Source organism: Helianthus annuus, chromosome 17 (assembly GCF_002127325.2).
Source record: "Helianthus annuus cultivar XRQ/B chromosome 17, HanXRQr2.0-SUNRISE, whole genome shotgun sequence".
Classification (NCBI taxonomy): domain Eukaryota; kingdom Viridiplantae; phylum Streptophyta; class Magnoliopsida; order Asterales; family Asteraceae; genus Helianthus; species Helianthus annuus.
Genome location: NC_035449.2, coordinates 170,133,283 through 170,150,932, shown reverse-complemented (window position 1 = coordinate 170,150,932; position 17,650 = coordinate 170,133,283). Strand labels below are relative to the sequence as shown.

At 38.6% G+C, this 17,650-nt stretch overlaps 1 protein-coding gene and 1 non-coding gene across 2 annotated transcripts; both read right to left on the bottom strand.

Moving 5' to 3' along the window:
• Nucleotides 1-571: 571 nt before the first annotated feature.
• On the bottom strand, nucleotides 572-7,370 carry LOC110922968 (trans-resveratrol di-O-methyltransferase). The gene is made up of 2 exons (XM_022167162.2): nucleotides 6,585-7,370; nucleotides 572-874 (listed from the first exon to the last, which is right to left on the bottom strand). The coding sequence occupies exons 1-2, from the start codon at nucleotides 7,368-7,370 to the stop codon at nucleotides 572-574; spliced, it is 1,089 nt and encodes a 362-aa protein (XP_022022854.1).
• An 8,945-nt stretch (nucleotides 7,371-16,315) lies between these two features.
• Nucleotides 16,316-16,422, bottom strand: LOC118489565. The gene has a single exon (XR_004887587.1). It is a non-coding gene; the product is annotated as a small nucleolar RNA R71 (small nucleolar RNA).
• Nucleotides 16,423-17,650: the final 1,228 nt, after the last annotated feature.

The window sequence follows — 17,650 nt, the reverse complement described above, 5'->3', positions numbered from 1 at the left end:
AAACCTCACGGACCATTTTGGCAATTTACTCATAATATTATACACAAATAACGTTGTACATTTGGGTATTTAACTATTTATACCCTTGCCCTATAACGGTTATATAACTGTTTTTAAGTAACTGACTACTAGGTACCGTTTGCTAAACATCGGGTTAGAAATTGGCATCTTTTTCCTTTTAAATTCAATACCGCAATTGACTTATTTTTTTTTTTTCTATTTTGACTTCTAAATTACATAATTTCTTGATTATTGTTATTCCAACAAACTCAAAGACGGTGTTAATGAATAATGATATCTGTTTAAGCAAGTTTCCAAACATATGTGTATAGTGTATACGAGTGAATTTCCAAAATATATATATGTTTTCATCAACTACCAGGTTCAGTTTTACGGTTAAAATCGTCGTTGGCAATGGCCAACTGAAATGAAAATATTCAAATTTTAAGACTTGCATGGCAATTATATATAACTAGGCAATTATAAAACGTAATAAAATGAAACATATTATTAAATGAAGACGTTGATACAAAACAACCATAAGCGATCGATATGCAACTTCATCACTTAACTAAGGATACACTTCAATGATAGACCTTGCGCCTAAAATAGGAGTTATTTTATAATTGTTAAAGCCCCCATCAAGGAAGAGCTTTGCCCAGTTTTTTTCGGTTCTCTCTCTTCCAGTTACATAAGTCATCATACACATATCAAAGAAAAGTTGAGACTCGAATAATTCATAGTTAGCTTTGTCAACCTCCACGACCATGTCTATGATCACTAATTTTCCTCCATTTTGCTTGCTTGGAATCGACTCTTTGCAATTCTTCAAGATTTTTATACACTCCTCATCACACCAATCGTGCAAAATCCACTATTTTTTCATAAAGTTAGATACAAATAAATGTCAAAGTTCTAATATGCAAGTTATCAATCTAAATCATTATATAAATCTCTCTCTCACAACACATATTGAAAACATGAGTCAAAACTTAATAATAAAGAGGTTTTGTAACCACACCAATAAATAATCAACTTTTTCATTACACATATATGGTGTTGGGAAAAGAAGTGATAACATGGTTTTTCTCAATGTACATACATGAAAACCTCGACTGTCAACATATTTCATGCATATTATAACGTGTACGTAAGACTAACTTCAACAGAAAGATTTTCAAAACTTTCAGATGTGGCAGTGCAAACTACCTTTGGGTGTTACATATATGACCAAATTCGTGAATTAAAGATCAATTTGTGACGTATTAAAATTTGTTGCAAAATTCGCAAAGGTTCGATTTTTTAAAGGAAAATTGGTATTTAATAAACCAAGCTTTAACCAGTTGGTAAATAATAATCCAACCTACAGAATTGGTATATAATAATCCTACCTGTCAATATGTTGGTACTCAATGAACTTCCGTTAATTTTTTTTAACTGAAGTTAGTTTTTATGTTTTATTTATTACACAAACAGTCCCTGTAGTTGTAATTTACTAGTTTTAACTATTTTATGAAACAAAAAAACCAAATGAAAATCCTCCTTTTCCTCGATTTGAGGTTTATAAAATAGTTAAAACTAGTAAATGACAACTACAGGGACTGTTTGTGTAATAAATAAAACTTAAAAACTAAATTCGGTTAAAAAAATTAACGGAAGTTTATTGAGTACCAACATGTTGATAGGTAGGATTATTATATACCAATTCTGTAGGTTGGATTATTATTTACCAACTGGTTAAAGCTTGGTTTATTAAATACCAATTTTCCTTTTTTAAATAACTAGTCCTTTCAAAACTTTCGATTTTTTTGGCAGGCTATTATGTGGACCTTTTTCGTGTGTCTATTTTGCCAAAGCTAATTATGCATATCTATTCCATTAACTTTGAAGAAGGTCAAATTATCTATTCTACTAATTTTCCCTAAATATAAATTTACATCGCATGACCAATCCAAAACTTCTTTTGAACTCGCTTTGTTGCTGCTGTCGGAAAGAAGAAAATAAATAGTATAGGGGGCTAATATGTAACGTGATGTTCTATATAAGCACCATTTCTTTGTAACCCTAGATGAAGAACCTTAGTACAACTTCAATACAATTTTTCTCAATACTATTCAAACCCTATTCAGAGATTATTCTCTATACCAAACAACATGGTATCAGAGCAGGTCTCTAATTATTGAAACCAATTCACTCATCATCTTCAATCGATCCTACCAATTCAACCTCAGATCAGGAAACCTGGAAATCAAAATCAAAACCCTGAAAATCGAATCAATTGAAACAACCTTACAAACAGCCGCTTCCTTCTGGCAAATCAATCCTTACAATCACCGACTTCTATTTTCTTTTCTCTCAATCCAGCAAATCAACCGCTACATCCGGCGGCACTGCCGCATTCCGTCCATCCTCACTGCCACGACATAAGCCGTATAACGGCTGCTTCGTCTTCTTGTTTTATTACGAAAACCCTAGGAACCCTAACTTTTAGGGTGAACTCTATTCCGCTGCTTCTTTATAACCAGCAAAACCCTAAAAAAAAAAAAAAAACCCTCCTCGTAAATCCGCTGCATTTCAAATCTTGAACGCGAGTTCAAGTCGCCCGGCGTATTTGTTAACTACGCTGGTAAGTCAAGTTTTCTCCGGCGATGTTATTCTGGCGTCGGTTTTTCAGGCGAGCGTATTTAATCGGTTCAGAAAAGAGTAGGAACATTTTTTTTTTTGGATTCAAACTTCAACACAACTTTATCCAAAGCACTTCTTCAACCAAGACAGAAAATAATGAGGGTGGCGGCTGCATGTTTTTAGGGTTTGGGAGTGGTTGCAGAAAGAAAAAGAAAGAGGGACAAAGATAGGAGTGTTACCGTGCTTATTTGATACAACGACCTTGAGATATTATCTTAAGTTGTTTAGGAGTTTTTTTTCCTTGATACAATTCAAACCAATCATAAAGTTTAGCGTGTATTTGATAAACACGCCCGGTTAGTTGATTGTCCGGTACTAGTATTATAGACAACGTTAAAAAAAATGGCAATCAATCATGGAAAAAACAATTCTTAGATATTTGATTCTGGTGCCACTGACACCATGACGTTTGAACCATTAGACATACGGTCAATGACCCAACCTCAAAAATCTCAAATACATACAGCAAACAACGGAACGATGCAAGTAAAAGGAGGAGGAGTAATTGAGATTTCACCAACTATGAAATTGTCAAATTGCCTCTATGTTCCGTCCTTATCACACAAATTACTGTCAATCAGTCATATTACCAAAGAATTAAATTACACGGTACTAATGCACCCTACTTTCTGTCTCCTACAGGATATCAGGACGGGTGTGATTATTGGACGTGGTACTGAGCGCCAAGGATTGTACTATGTGGATGAAGTGGCTCACCAGGGTACTGTGATGTTGGCTCATGGAACTGATAACCGGGACGCCTGGCTATGGCATCGACGTTTGGGACATCCATCCCATGGTTATTAGCACCTTTTGTTTCCAAAACTCTTCCCTTCAAATGGGAAAATAGATTGTGAAACCTGTCTTCGCGCCAAAAGCCATCGAAACCCGTTCAAACCTAGCAATACGAAAGTTGCTTCACCGTTCTCATTAATCCATTCTGATGTATGGGGTCCTGCTCCTGTAATAGGGGGGCAGGGTCTTCGGTACTTTATATTATTCGTGGATGATTGCACTCGCATGACATGGGTATATTTTTTAAAAAATAAAGCCGAAGTTTACGAAAAATTTGTCATGTTTTATGCTATGATTCAAACTCAATTTCAAACTCAAATCCAAATCCTTCGATCCGACAATGGGGGGAATTTGTCAATACATCTATGAAACAATTCTTTACAACCAACGGATTAATTCATCAAACCTCTTGTGCCCATACCCCAGAACAAAATAGTGTTTCCGAACGGAAAAACCGTATTATCCTTGAAATGACTCGAGCCCTGTTGATAGAATCTCAAGTCCCTAAATCTTTCTGGCCGGAGGCAGTTGCAACCTCCGTATATCTCCTGAATCGGCTTCCCACAAAAGCTCTTAAATTCAAGACTCCCCTAGATCATCTGTCTAAATCTGCCAATATTCCCCATCCTCTTACACTTGAACCTCGAATCTTTGGGTGTACCGCTTTTTGTCCATATACCCAAAACCAACCGAAACAAACTTGGCCCATGTGCTGAGAAATGTGTATTTGTCGGCTATGGGATCGATCAAGTCGGTTACCGGTGTTATAATCCAACAACTCGTCAAATGTTCACCACAATGAATGTTGACTTTCTTGAAACGAAATACTTTTATAACACCCAACTCAGTGGTCAGGGGGAGAATGACAGTGTAGACACTCTGAGCTGGTTAACCCAAATTCCCTCATCTGAAGAAGTCACAACAGAAAACTATCACAGTACTGCGAGTCCTTCAAACACAGACACACAATCCACGGAGCACAGTACCACTGAAGAAAGTCCATCCAACGTGATGCCTGAGGTAAGAAATACTGAGAACCCTGAATGTTCTACGTCTTATAACTATGAGACAACAGGGGAACATATAGAACCGACAACTACAGAACATGTTGCTCCAGTTGTTGAACAGGTTGAACCAGTTGTTGAACATGTTGAATCAGTTGCAGCGGAGACTACCGGAAGATACTCTCTTCCACCTAGAGCCAATAGAGGAGTTCCACCAAAACGGTACTCCCTAGAGAGGGAAACCAGAAATTCAAGATATCATGTAGCTAATATGGTCAACGGGAACTTATCTAACAGTGCAAAAGCATTTGTTGCTTCTCTATACACTGAACAGATACCTAATTCCGTAAAGGAAGATCAAGGTAAGAAGAACTGGGAAGAAGCAATGGAAGTGGAGATGCGTGCTCTTATGAAAAACAATACATGGGAAAAGTGCATTCTTCCTAAAGGAAAGAAAACTGTTGGATGCCGATGGGTGTATTCGATTAAATATAAACCAGATGGTTCCATTGGAAGATACAAAGCCCGGCTTGTAGCCAAAGGGTACACTCAGACGTATGGGATCGATTACTCTGAGACATTTTCTCCGGTTGCAAAAATGGATACCATCAGAGTCCTCTTTTCCGTTGCAGCTAATAAGGATTGGCCCCTTCATCAATTTGATGTTACAAATGCATTTCTTCATGGAGACCTAACTGAAGAAGTTTACATGGAAGCACCTCCAGGTTTTTCAGGGGGTTTTAAAGATGGGGAAGTTTGTAGGTTGAAGAAATCTCTATACGGGCTAAAACAGTCCCCTCGGGCATGGTTTGGAAAGTTCACCTTGGCCATGAAAGAATACGGGTACCGCCAAAGTAACGCTGATCATACCTTATTCCTCAAAAGGAGGAACGGCCTCGTAACTTGCTTGATCATATATGTGGACGACATGATTATCACCGGAGATGATGTAGAAGAAATAGCACAACTGAAAAGGAATTTGTTTTCGAAGTTTGAAATGAAAGACCTTGGGAATCTCAAGTATTTCTTTGGAATTGAAGTTCTCAGATCTAAATGGGGGATTTTCATCTGCCAAAAGAAGTATGTTCTTGACCTTCTCGCAGAAACTGGGTTGATTGATTGTAAACCAGCTGATATGCCAATGGTGGTGAACCACAATCTTCACATGGAACTCGATGGAAAGCTCGCAGACAGAGAAAGATACCAAAGGCTAGTGGGCAAGTTAATTTATCTTTCCCATACTCGCCCTGATATAGCTTACGCTATTGGAGTGGTAAGTCAGTTTATGCACCAACCACAACTTGCCCACATGGAAGCGGCTCAGAGAATTCTAAGGTATCTCAAGGGAACTGCAGGCCATGGTGTGTTGTTCAAAACAAATGGGCATTTAACTGTTGAGCTCTACACTGACGCAGACTGGGCAGGAGATAAGGGAAACCGAAGGTCTACATCAGGGTACTTCTCCTTGGTTGGCGGAAACCTAGTTACCTGGAGAAGTAAGAAACAGAAGGTGGTTGCTCTGTCAAGTGCAGAAGCAGAGTTCAGAGGTATAGCTCGAGGGTTAAGCGAAGTTCTTTGGATCAGGAAGCTGCTAGAAGACATTGGTTTTTCACAAAAGGCCCCTAGTAAAGTTATGTGTGACAATACCGCTGCAATACAAATCTCAGAAAACCCAGTTCAACATGATCGAACAAAACACGTGGAGGTAGATCGACATTTCATCAAAGAAAAGTTGGAAGGAGGAATCATAGAGCTCCCGTATGTAGCATCAAAAGATCAACTTGCAGATATCCTCACAAAAGCAGTCAACGGAAACGCGTTTAATAGCTGTTTGAGCAAGTTGAGCATTGGTAACCCCACTACTCAACTTGAGGGGGAGTGTCGGAAAGAAGAAAATAAATAGTATAGGGGGCTAATATGTAACGTGGTGTTCTATATAAGCACCATTTCTTTGTAACCCTAGATGAAGAACCTTAGTACAACTTCAATACAATTTTTCTCAATACTATTCAAACCCTATTCAGAGATTATTCTCTATACCAAACAACAGCTACAATGATTGTACTCGATGAAATCATATAAGTAGCAAAAGGGGAATACCTTTAGCAAAACTGCATTAGCATTGGGAATAGCTTCAAACATGTCTCCGCCAACATAAGCAAGGTTCTTACTTCCAACCAAACCGTTAACTACATGAGGAAGATCAAAACAAATGCAACTAATCGCGGGAAAAGCTTCGACGATAGCTTTGGCAATGGTCCCAGTACCACCACCAACATCGACGATGGAATCTAACCCTTGAAAAACATGCATACCTTGTTTAAGAAGGACACTCGTAACAAGCCTCGCATCACTAGCCATCGCATCATTGACGAGCAGATTAAGCCTCGGCTCTTGGCCTGCTAGGTCCCAAAAACTCCCTCCATGAGTAGTGTGAAAAGCTGTAACATCTTCGCTGTGGAACCAATCGCTCATGTTTTGCCATGGATTTATTAGCATTGGATCCAACATGGTTAGCAAAAAGGGCCTAATGCTTAACGGGTCTTCTTTTAGAAGCAATCGAGAGGGAGGAGCTAGCGAATAGCCTTCTCCTTCCTCCTCCTCATATCGTCTTGTTGAGGATACACTTTGTTTCACGAAGAAACCGGTGTGAACAAGGATACGCATAAGGCGATAGACAAACTGGGTTCTCTCAGGTTTTATCGCTAGAGCTTCCACTAATTCGGAAAGCAACATTGGTGAGCCATGGCGATCGATGATATCGGGTATTTGTAGCTGAATTGCACATTTGAGTGACATGGACTTTATAAAGCTAAAAATGTGGTTCCATATGTGAGTTTGGGAATGAAGCAAGTTTTTAGATAACATATCATTTTGCATGGCCATGTTTTTGTTCTTACAATTTAGTGTGAGAGACAATTTGACATGTTGAAACCATACAAACCTCGTCAATTTATAGAAAAACGAGAAGAGAGATGACTGAACAAACTTGATCAATAAGGTTAAAAATTATGGATTTTATATTAACAATAATAGAAATTTCTTATTTCACGTGCAATCATCCGTGCACCATCATTTAAAAATGTTATAAAGTAGAGCAATAGCAGATAACACTATTATATACATCACTTATGGACCCTCTGAATCAATTTTAAATCTGAGTATATGAATTTTAAACAAAAAATCTATATTTTATCGTTTATTTGATGAAATAAAAATATTGTTGCAGGGAATACATTGAAAGGGAGGCGGATTACGTTTGTTGCAGGGAATAAATTGAGCCGCATTGACAGAATTTTCGTTAATTGGGAGTTCTTTATGGATTGGCCGTGTGCGGAATATATTGCCCTCGAAAGGAACAAGCCGGATCATAGCCCGTTGGTTTTGAAAATCGGGCCTGCCAAGAATTTTGGACCCAAACCGTTTAGGTTTTTCAACTCTTGGCTTGGTAGAGAAGACTTTGGGACGTTGGTTAAGAAGACGATTGAGGATGGCTCGTTTTATGGGACTCCGGACGCGAGGTTATTGTCTAAATTCAAGGTATTGCGAGATACTATCTCTAGATGGGTGATCGATTGTAAAGCCAAAGAAAAGGAGGAAAGGGTTATATTGGAGCAAGAGATGAGAGTTTTGGATCAAATTATGGAGGATCGGGATTTGTTGGAAGAAGAGGTTTGGTCGTTAAGCGAAATCAAAAGACGGCTAGGCGAGTTGGATAATCTTGGTTATCGAGACTTGAAGCAAAAGGCCCGGTGTAACTGGGCGATTCATGGAGATGAAAATTCTCGATATTTTCATGGTTTCATTAATAAACGAAAAGCTTTAAATTATTTCCCGGGGTTGGATGTGAATGGTGCGTGGGAAACAAACCCGGTGCTTATAAAGAAGGAGGTGTTAAGTTTCTTTTCTGGTAAGTTTAAAGAATCTATCACACGTCGGCCTCGGTTGGTTGGATATGGATTCTCGGTGTTGTCTTTGGCGGAGGCGGATTCTTTGATTAGTGAATTTTCCACGTGTGAGATCAAGAAAGCGGTTTTCGAATGCGGTAGCGACAAAGCGCCTGGGCCGGATGGATTCAATTTTAGGTTCATTCGGTTTTTCTGGGAGTTGCTTGAGAAGGATTTTGTGGATATTCTTGGTCATTTTCATAGTTTTAAAAGATTTTGCCCGGGGGTTGGGTCTGCTTTTATCACTTTGATTCCTAAGGTAAATAATCCGTCTTCTCTGGGGGAGTTTAGGCCGATTAGTCTCATTGGTTGTATTTTAAAGACTGTGTCGAAGGTGTTAGTGAATCGGTTGAAAACTGTTATGAACAAGATAGTGTCAGAACATCAGTCGGCTTTCTTATCCGGGAGATATATTCTTGATGGCCCTTTGGTGGCTAATGAGGTTATTGCTTGGGCTAAGAAAAGGGAGAGAAGAATTTTTATGTTTAAGATTGACTTCGACAAAGCCTATGATAACGTGAATTGGGAGTTCTTGTTGTCGGTTCTCACTCAGATGGGGTTTCCTTCGGAATGGTGTGATTGGATTCGTGGTATTTTGTTAGCGACTAGATCATCAGTTCTGGTTAATGGTTCTCCTACTTTCGAGTTTGGGTGTCAAAAAGGCATTCGTCAAGGTGACCCGCTTTCCCCATTTCTTTTTATTATTCTGATGGAGGCATTTTCAGGTATGTTGAAACAAGCTTGTGATATAGGAGTGTTTCATGGCATCAATCTTCCTAATGAAGGTCCTACGCTATCCCATCTTCTATATGCGGATGATGCTATGATTATGGGAGAGTGGTCTTCTTTTAATTTTGATAACTTGAAACGTATTCTCCGCATATTTTACTTGTGTTCGGGGCTTAAGATTAATCTTCATAAATCAGTGTTATTTGGTGTTGGTGTAGAAGATGGTGAGATCGAGATTCAAGCTGGGAGTATGGGATGTAAGGCGGGTAGAATTCCATTTTCTTATCTTGGGATTATGGTTGGCGCTAACATGAATAGGGTGGCTAATTGGGAACCGGTTGTGTCCAAGTTCAAGAAGAGACTTTCTAAATGGAAAGCTAATTCATTATCTATTGCCGGCCGGTTAACTCTTATTAAATCGGTGTTGGATAGTCTCCCCACATATTATTTTTCGCTTTTTAAGGCTCCAAAGAAGATTATTAATGATTTAGAAGCCTTGATGAGAAGATTTTTATGGGGTGGTTCGGATGAAGTGAGGAAGATGTCATGGGTGGCGTGGGAGGTTGTTACAAAACCTATAAAAGAAGGGGGGTTAGGTATCGCCCGTCTAGAGATTAATAATCAAGCGTTGATCACTAAATGGCTTGGGAGATATTTAAATGATCATCAAGCGATGTGGAGGCGTGTAGTGTTGTCTATTCACGGGTCTTCGCGCTGTTGGGGCCTTGCTCCGGTTAGTAACGGGGTTCCGGGGGTTTGGAAGAATTGTGTGATGTTTTGGAACAAGTACAAGGTCGACAGTGTGGGTTTCAATAGAGTGATCCGGGCCACAGTAAGGAACGGTCGCCAAATTCGGTTTTGGTTGGATTTGTGGGTAGGTTCGGAGTTGCTGTTGGATAAGTTCTCGTCATTATATGCATTAGATAAACATAAAAATATCTTGTTAGCGGATCGATTGGTGGTCACTGGCTCTTTACGTCGCATTGTTTGGGATTGGCTTAGAGCTCCTTGTACTCATCAGGAGTTGATCGAGAAGCAAGAGCTAGAAGATCTTCTTGAAGGGGAGGTGATGGTTGACCGTGAAGATTCGTGGTCTTGGGCGGTTGGTAGTAGCAAAGAGTTCGAGGTTTCGTCGATTAAAAGATGGATGCTGCGGTCTGATGTTGGCGCTGGGGATTTTGGTTTTCAATGGAGCGATTGGGTTCCAAAAAAATGTAATATCTTTATGTGGAGGGCGGTTTTGGATCGACTTCCAACCAAGGAGGCTTTGGCTAGACGTCATATTCAGTGTGGCGACCATACTTGCGTTTTATGTGAGAGTAACGAAGAATCGCTTGAGCACTTGTTAACCGGGTGCATCATTTCGATGGGCGTTTGGAATGCGATAGCTTCTTGGTGCAATATCCCTAGACCTTTTGTTTTCCACGTCAATGATTTGGTGGAAGTGCATAAGGTGAGTGGCGTGACGGGGAACAAAAGATCGATTATTCATGGCATTGTTATCATTACTTGTTGGAGGATTTGGCGTGCTAGGAATGAAAAGATATTTTCTGGAAAGGATACGAAGGTGGTGGAGATGGTTGCGGATATAAAATCTTTGGGTTTTCTTTGGTACAAAAATAGATCTAAGCTAGGGGTAGTGGATTGGAATAGATGGTGTCTGTTTGATGTAACGTGATTGTTGTTTTTTGTTTTGGTTTTCGGCGTCTATCTCCGTCTTGGTGATAGTCGTCGGTGGCGTTTTTGTTTAATGAAAGTCAATTTTCAAAAAAAAAAAAAATATTGTGGATTGCAACCCACCAAATTGATAGTAAAACCGGACAATTAAAAGCTACAGGTGGAGATAATAGGAAAGATTTGATAGAAAATATATCCTTAAATATAACATTTATATATAGATATATGAGTCGAAAGTGATATAAATTAAAATTTAATTCCAAGATAGAAACAATATCGAACAAGTAAACCAATACATTGAAATTGTGTTTTCACAACACTACACTCTATATGAGTTGAAAGTGATATAAATTAAAATTAATCTCAAAATAGAAACTATATCGAACAAGTAAACCAATACATTGAAATTGTGTTTTCACTACACTACCCTCTATCCAGAGATGATATGGGTATGGTTTGTTATAATACTCTAACCCGATTTCTACAGTATTTTAATAGATGCGGATGATTGGTCCCATATATATTTTTTTAAACATAGACCTTATATGTTTGGGTTAACTGATAACCCGGACGCCCCGACATAACGGACTATTACACTTAAAAGCATTAAAGTTCTAAACTCGAAAACTTTGTTGTGCGTGATCATGCTTCAACCTTTTCATAATCCTCTACAAAGAGTTAGCAGTTTAATAGTATTTGATTCTTCGCGTTCTTGGTCATCCGTCCGGTTCATACCTTTGCGAAAGTTTATCATTAGCACTAAAAACAATTATTGTTTAAGTTAAACAGTCAAACGCTCAGTAATCGAAACAGTTGAACGAAAACATTAAAAAAAATACATATTTTTCAGCACCGTCACCCGGTCGGGTCAGGGTTCCACCCGCCCGGGTCAGCTGAACATGTTTCTTCTCAGAACCCTCCCCCGGCGGGGTCAGGTTTCCACCCCGCCGTATGAGCTAAACATGTTTTCTTTTCACCAAGTTTACATCCAAATCCATTCAAACTCGTTTTAATCTCTTGGGATTCATACCATAACATATTTAAACCATAATCTATAGTCCGGATTTACAATTGTATGTTTCGCGCACCCGTTACCCGGTCTGCGCATATGTTTATTTGATCCGTTATGAGGTTTAAGCACTTAAGCTTAAATCGTCCGTCTACTTTTCGTATCCTCTATTTGCACATTAACACTTTCACTTATCTATCACCACAATTTCATTTGTGATGTGTTATTATAGGAAAACTTTTATATTCTGACTTTACCCTCAAGTTTGATGTTTTACAAAAACAACCTGTTAAGAGACCTTAACCAAAAAGTCTACACCTCCCATTTTTATGTTACCAAAAGACTAACCAAAATCTGGGATTCGTTATTATTTTTTTTATCTACCCTTAAGGGTAATTTTCCCGATTTATCTTTCGGGGAAGTTTTAGTCAAATATTCACAATGTGGACATATTCGTGGCTCTACTAGCCGTTGTACCAAAGATACTAGACCTACCTCACCTAGAGTGGTCTAATGCCCACCCTTGACTCGACCGACTCTAGTCCGATCATAAGTCCTCACCGAGAGCCTAATCCATTTTACATACATGGCGTGGTTCAAAGCCATGACTTGTTTTCAATATCTTGCAAATTCTTTTCACTAATCACGACAATACTTGCCCGTAATATAAGCCCACCTATAAGTATATGACACTTAACAATAACAAGCGTTAAGTACTACACTCAAATGGTGATATCATCACCATTTGACCAGTATTGACCCGTTTGGTCTTTTAACCATCATTGGTTTATTCTTTAGACAGTTACACACGGGATGTACTTGCGATTTCGCTTATTTGACTCGTTATGGCTTGCGTCATTGAGTCTCCTTTTTACACTCAATAGTTTAATCAATAACATATGATTTACTTGCACTTTTTACTTGCTCGACCCATTTGGGTTCACGTCAGCAAGTGGTTTATATCAAAAACATATTTTTACTCGCTTGAGCCATTTCAGTTCGCGTCAGCAAGTATTTATGTCCAAAACAACATATTTTACTCGTTTGACCCATTTCGGTTCGCATCAGCAAGTATTCATATCAAAAACTCATTTTTACTTATTTGATCTGTGTCGGTTCGCGTCAGCAAGTATTTGTCAACAAAACTCATTTTTACTTGTTTGACCCGTTTCGGTTCGTGTCAGTAAGTATTTATCATCAAAGCTTATTTTTACTTATTTGACCCGTTTCGGTTGGCGTCAACAAGTATTTATCATCAAAACTCATTTTTTTACTTGTTTGATCCGTTTTGGTTCGCGTCAGCAATTATTTATAAACAAAACTAATTTTTACTTGTTTAACCCGTTTCGTTTCGCGTCAGCAAGTATTTATTATTAAAACTCATTTTAACTTGTTTGACCCGTTTTGGTTCGTGTTAGTAAGTATTTATTATCAAAATTCATTTTTACTTATTTGACCCGTTTCGGTTCGTGTCAACAAGTATTTTTTAACAAAACTAGTATTTTTTATAAGGGTGTAAGTTTTACTTACCGTGCGTCCGATCATGTTTTCTCGCGTCTTTGACCCACTTGACCCATTTCGTTCCAAGCTTCCACGTAGCTTATCAAGAGTCAAACTATCGTAAATCACCCACAAGGTGGTTGGATTAGTCATCTAACATCATGACCATCACACCTCATGGACTTTAAACTATATTTTTCATCCATTTCTATTATAGGCCAGTTTGACTTTCAAAAAGTCAAACTACCAATTGACTTATAAAATGCACTAACAAGTTCAATTATACTTATTTAGGCATATTATCAAACACTTGGTGGACATCATTTTAAGGCTATCATTTTAGCTAACTTTGCCATACAAAAATCACCATGTTTCTTTCAATTCAACAAGTTCATACATTTCTCAACATCATATTACTCCAAACTTTGAATTAGCATGAGCTAATTCATCATTTTGACCAAATAACCATGGCTTCATCTTTCATGTCAAAAACTCAATTCTAAACATATATGAACACTTAATCAAACCTCTAAAATGATTAAGTAATTTACACATACAAGCAAGTATGGTAATTATAAATATCAAAACAACATCAAATTTCATTATATCATAAAAACCCATGTCATGTATGAACATGTACTTAAATATCTAAAATGTTCAAGTATTTCGCATATACTTGCAAGTATAATAATCATACACATAATTTCATTATCAATTTCACCATACTAACAAAAATATTAAACTCAAGGTTACCAGCTTCAAGTTCATCCACATACGTATCATCACCAAAACATAAATTACAACATACCTTATAATCTCCAAGCTTAGATGATCACTAATTTATGTTCATGCATGTGATTTGGCCTTAATTCACCTTTCAATCTAAAGAAAATGATGAACTAGGTTTTTCTCCATCTCTTTCTCTTCTCTGGTTCGACATACACACATACACTATTTGTGTGTTGTGTTTTAATTTTTATGTTTTAAAACACATGTTTTCTTTTTGACAGCTTTGGTCTTTCAAGTTTAGTTTTGATTATATAAAGCTATAACTTATTGTTTTATTACCTATTTACATGTTACTAACTATGTTAATTTGTTCCTAGTTATTTTGTTTACGGGTTAACTCTTACCACCAACAATATTTAACCCGCTCATCCCAAGTTAAATTGGTTTAGTCACTAAATCCGTTTTTGGGATGTTACATTTGCCTAACCTCACTCTTCACAGACTATAATAATAAGTTTGTTATGCGTGTGATTGACTGAATTCCGTTGTTATTGTTGTTGTTAGACCCTGCAGTCGTTTAGACTTACTCAAATTAATTATAATTGATCAAACTGAAGATTTTTATTATGTTTTGTAACTTAAAATGTGTTCAAATTATATGTATGTAACACCCACCACCATATTGTGTGTCACTGCTCTACTAATTGCAGTAACCACTACAACCTACACTAATCGTACTTAACCCTAAAATGGTACTTTATACTTAACTTTATCTATTGACTAGATTAGATTCTCGTGATTTCAAGATGTTAAATAAATGTAATATTATATAGTTAATGGTAAAACAAACTACGTCTTTAAAACCTAGTGCATTGCTCACTTTGAATAAACTCGTGTATTACACAAATAATGTAATATGTTAACACAATTGTCATCAAGATATGAAGAAGCATGATCCCGAGTGGGTCGGTACTTCTATGGTGATGAATGGCCACACCTTGTCTTCTCCACTTCATCCTAGACCTGTAAACAAGAATAGAGAAACGTAGGCAATGTAGAGACGGCCGGTAGAGGAAGAATCCCCTATTTCCAGCTACAAAAGTGTGTTGCCCTCTATCTCATGCCCTAATAAGGAGGTGGAGATCTTCTTATATAGGAGATATGGGAAAACCCTAACCTCAATGGGCCAGGCCCAGTTAGGGGTTGTCTCTACGAGCCCACAGCCTAGTGTAGTATAAACTATAACACGCTGGGCTTCACGGGTTAGTACGCAATAATAATAACAATATTAATATAAAAGTGATAAATAGCAGGAAAGTCCGACCGCTCGGGTCGGGTCCAGTACCATACCTCGTCATATCCCCAAGTCTAGTGTTGCTCACGCGTGCAAGCGTGGGAGGAGCACTTAGACTTATTAGGAGCTCGGGAGTGAAGATCACTAATTTTAGGCTTACATGCTATCTGGGTGCGAGAAAGTTGCTGGCCACGTTGGTTGTGGTTGTCGTTAGTCGTGAGTGGAGAGAATGGAGCAGTGAATAACACATGATCATAGAAACTGGTTGGACGAACCTGGCGCAAGCTGATTGATTGCAGGCAGTTGCCATTTGTATTCGCGCATTACCATGAGCATGTCCAGGTTGTGCGTATGTGGTTAGGTCTCATGCATGAGTCTTGGAACAGGCTAAGTTTTGGTAGTTAAGTGCCTCGCCTTTGGATAATTTTTCAGGTGTGGCCCTGCTTTAGCGGTGCCCACGGTCGCGTGGGTTACTGTGAAATATTCACCTTTTGGTGTGGCTTTCGTTGGTTAGCATATGATATGCTAACGGTGTCAACCCATTGAAAGAGTTGATGTACCAAGAAGGCATCTTAGAGAACATGCGAGGGGTATTGAAGCGCATTTTAGGCCGGTGATTACTCATAATCCTTCACCGGTGGTTATTCCTCACAACAACCAAGGAAGAACTTTTGAAGTAAGGACTAATTCCTTACAAAGTTTGCCGAAATATAAGGGGCTAACAACGGAGGAGCCTTACTTCCATTTGGAGGCCTATGACTCAATTTGCAATACTCTTGGGAGTCAAGGTTTTTCGGCCGATGATGTCAAGTTAGTCTTGTTTCAATTCTCATTGGAGGATAAGGCAAAGAAGGGGTTCTACACTTTGCCTTCGGCATCTATTTACACTTGGGCGGAAATGCAATAAATTTTCTTAGACGAATTTTATACCGCCCAAAAGACCAATGATGTTAGGAAGGGGTTCGGGAGTTTCCAACAACAACAAGGCAAAATGTTTCATGAAACCTTTGAGCGCTTTAATATGATGATCAAAAATTGCCCGCATCATGGAATTGAACTTTGGGAGTTGATGAATGCTTTCCATGAGGGGTTGTGTGCCGAAGATGCGCGTGATTTAATGTCCATCACAAATGGGACTTTTGGCACAAACTATGAGCATGACGATTGGGAGTTCTTGGAGCAAATGGCCATTACATCAAAGAGAAAAGCTCAAGCATCAAGGAGAGCACGACCGGCTATTACCCGAACACAAGTGCATGCAGTTGATGATGGTAATGTACAAACTTCTAATCAAATTTATGATGTTTGTGCTATTTGCAATGAAATAGGTCATGCGGTTGAAAATTGCCAAGGAAGTGATGGGCAATACGAAGAGGTTCATGCTATGCAATGTCAAGGAGGGGGTGGTAGAAATTACAACAATGTGAATTCTAACACTTACCACCCCGGGTTGAGGAACCACCCAAACTTTCATTATGGGAACCCTTCAAATCAAGTTAACCCGAATTTCCAAGGAAACCAAGGATTTCAAAGGCAATATCAAACGGGTCAAAGCTCTTCGGGTGGAAACGAAGTAATGGAAATGTTGAAGGCGATGCAAGTCGAAATGCAACGAATGAATCAACGTGATGAGGTTCGGATGCAAAAGGACGAGGCCCGTGATAAGGCTATTCAAACTTTGACTACTCAAATGGGTCAACTTGCGAGTGAAGTGGCGATTTTGAAGAAAGCAAAAGGCCAGCTACCAAGTGATACGGTGACAAATTCCAATAACATAAAAGGCGTTAATATCAATGTGTTAAGCACCGTTCCTAGTACCGAATTTAATGAAAAATGCCTAACCTCTTCGTGTCAAATAAATACAGGTATAAAGAAGGATGCCGGTGGTGAGAATGATAAAGAACATGGAGCACCAATCGTGCTTATCCGTGTGGGAAAATTAAAAATCCCTCACGCATTGTTGGAGTACGGGGCAAGCATGAGTGTGCTACCAGGCGATTTATCTGATATGTATGACTTTGGTCCGCTTCAAGATATAGACACCATGGTAAGCTTGGCGGATGAAAGTTGGAGGCGTCCACGGGGAATGGTTCGGAATGTTAAGATTCAGTTGGGAGAGTTTGAATACCTGGTGGATTTTCTAGTTCTAGACTATGCTTCTACCAAAATGGCAGCACAACAAAGGGTAATCTTAGGTAGACCGTTTCTATACACAGCAAATGCTCAAATTAATTGTTGAGACGGGATTATTACCATAACCGAAAAGAAGCGTAAGTTGTCC

Coding starts and splice junctions, on each gene's coding strand:
- LOC110922968 (XM_022167162.2), bottom strand. CDS start 7,370: ATGGCCATGCAAAATGATATGTTATCTAAAAACTTGCTTCATTCCCAA. Junction 875..6,584: donor CTAATGCAGTTTTGCTAAAG/GTATTCCCCTTT, acceptor ATGAAAAAATAG/TGGATTTTGCACGATTGGTG.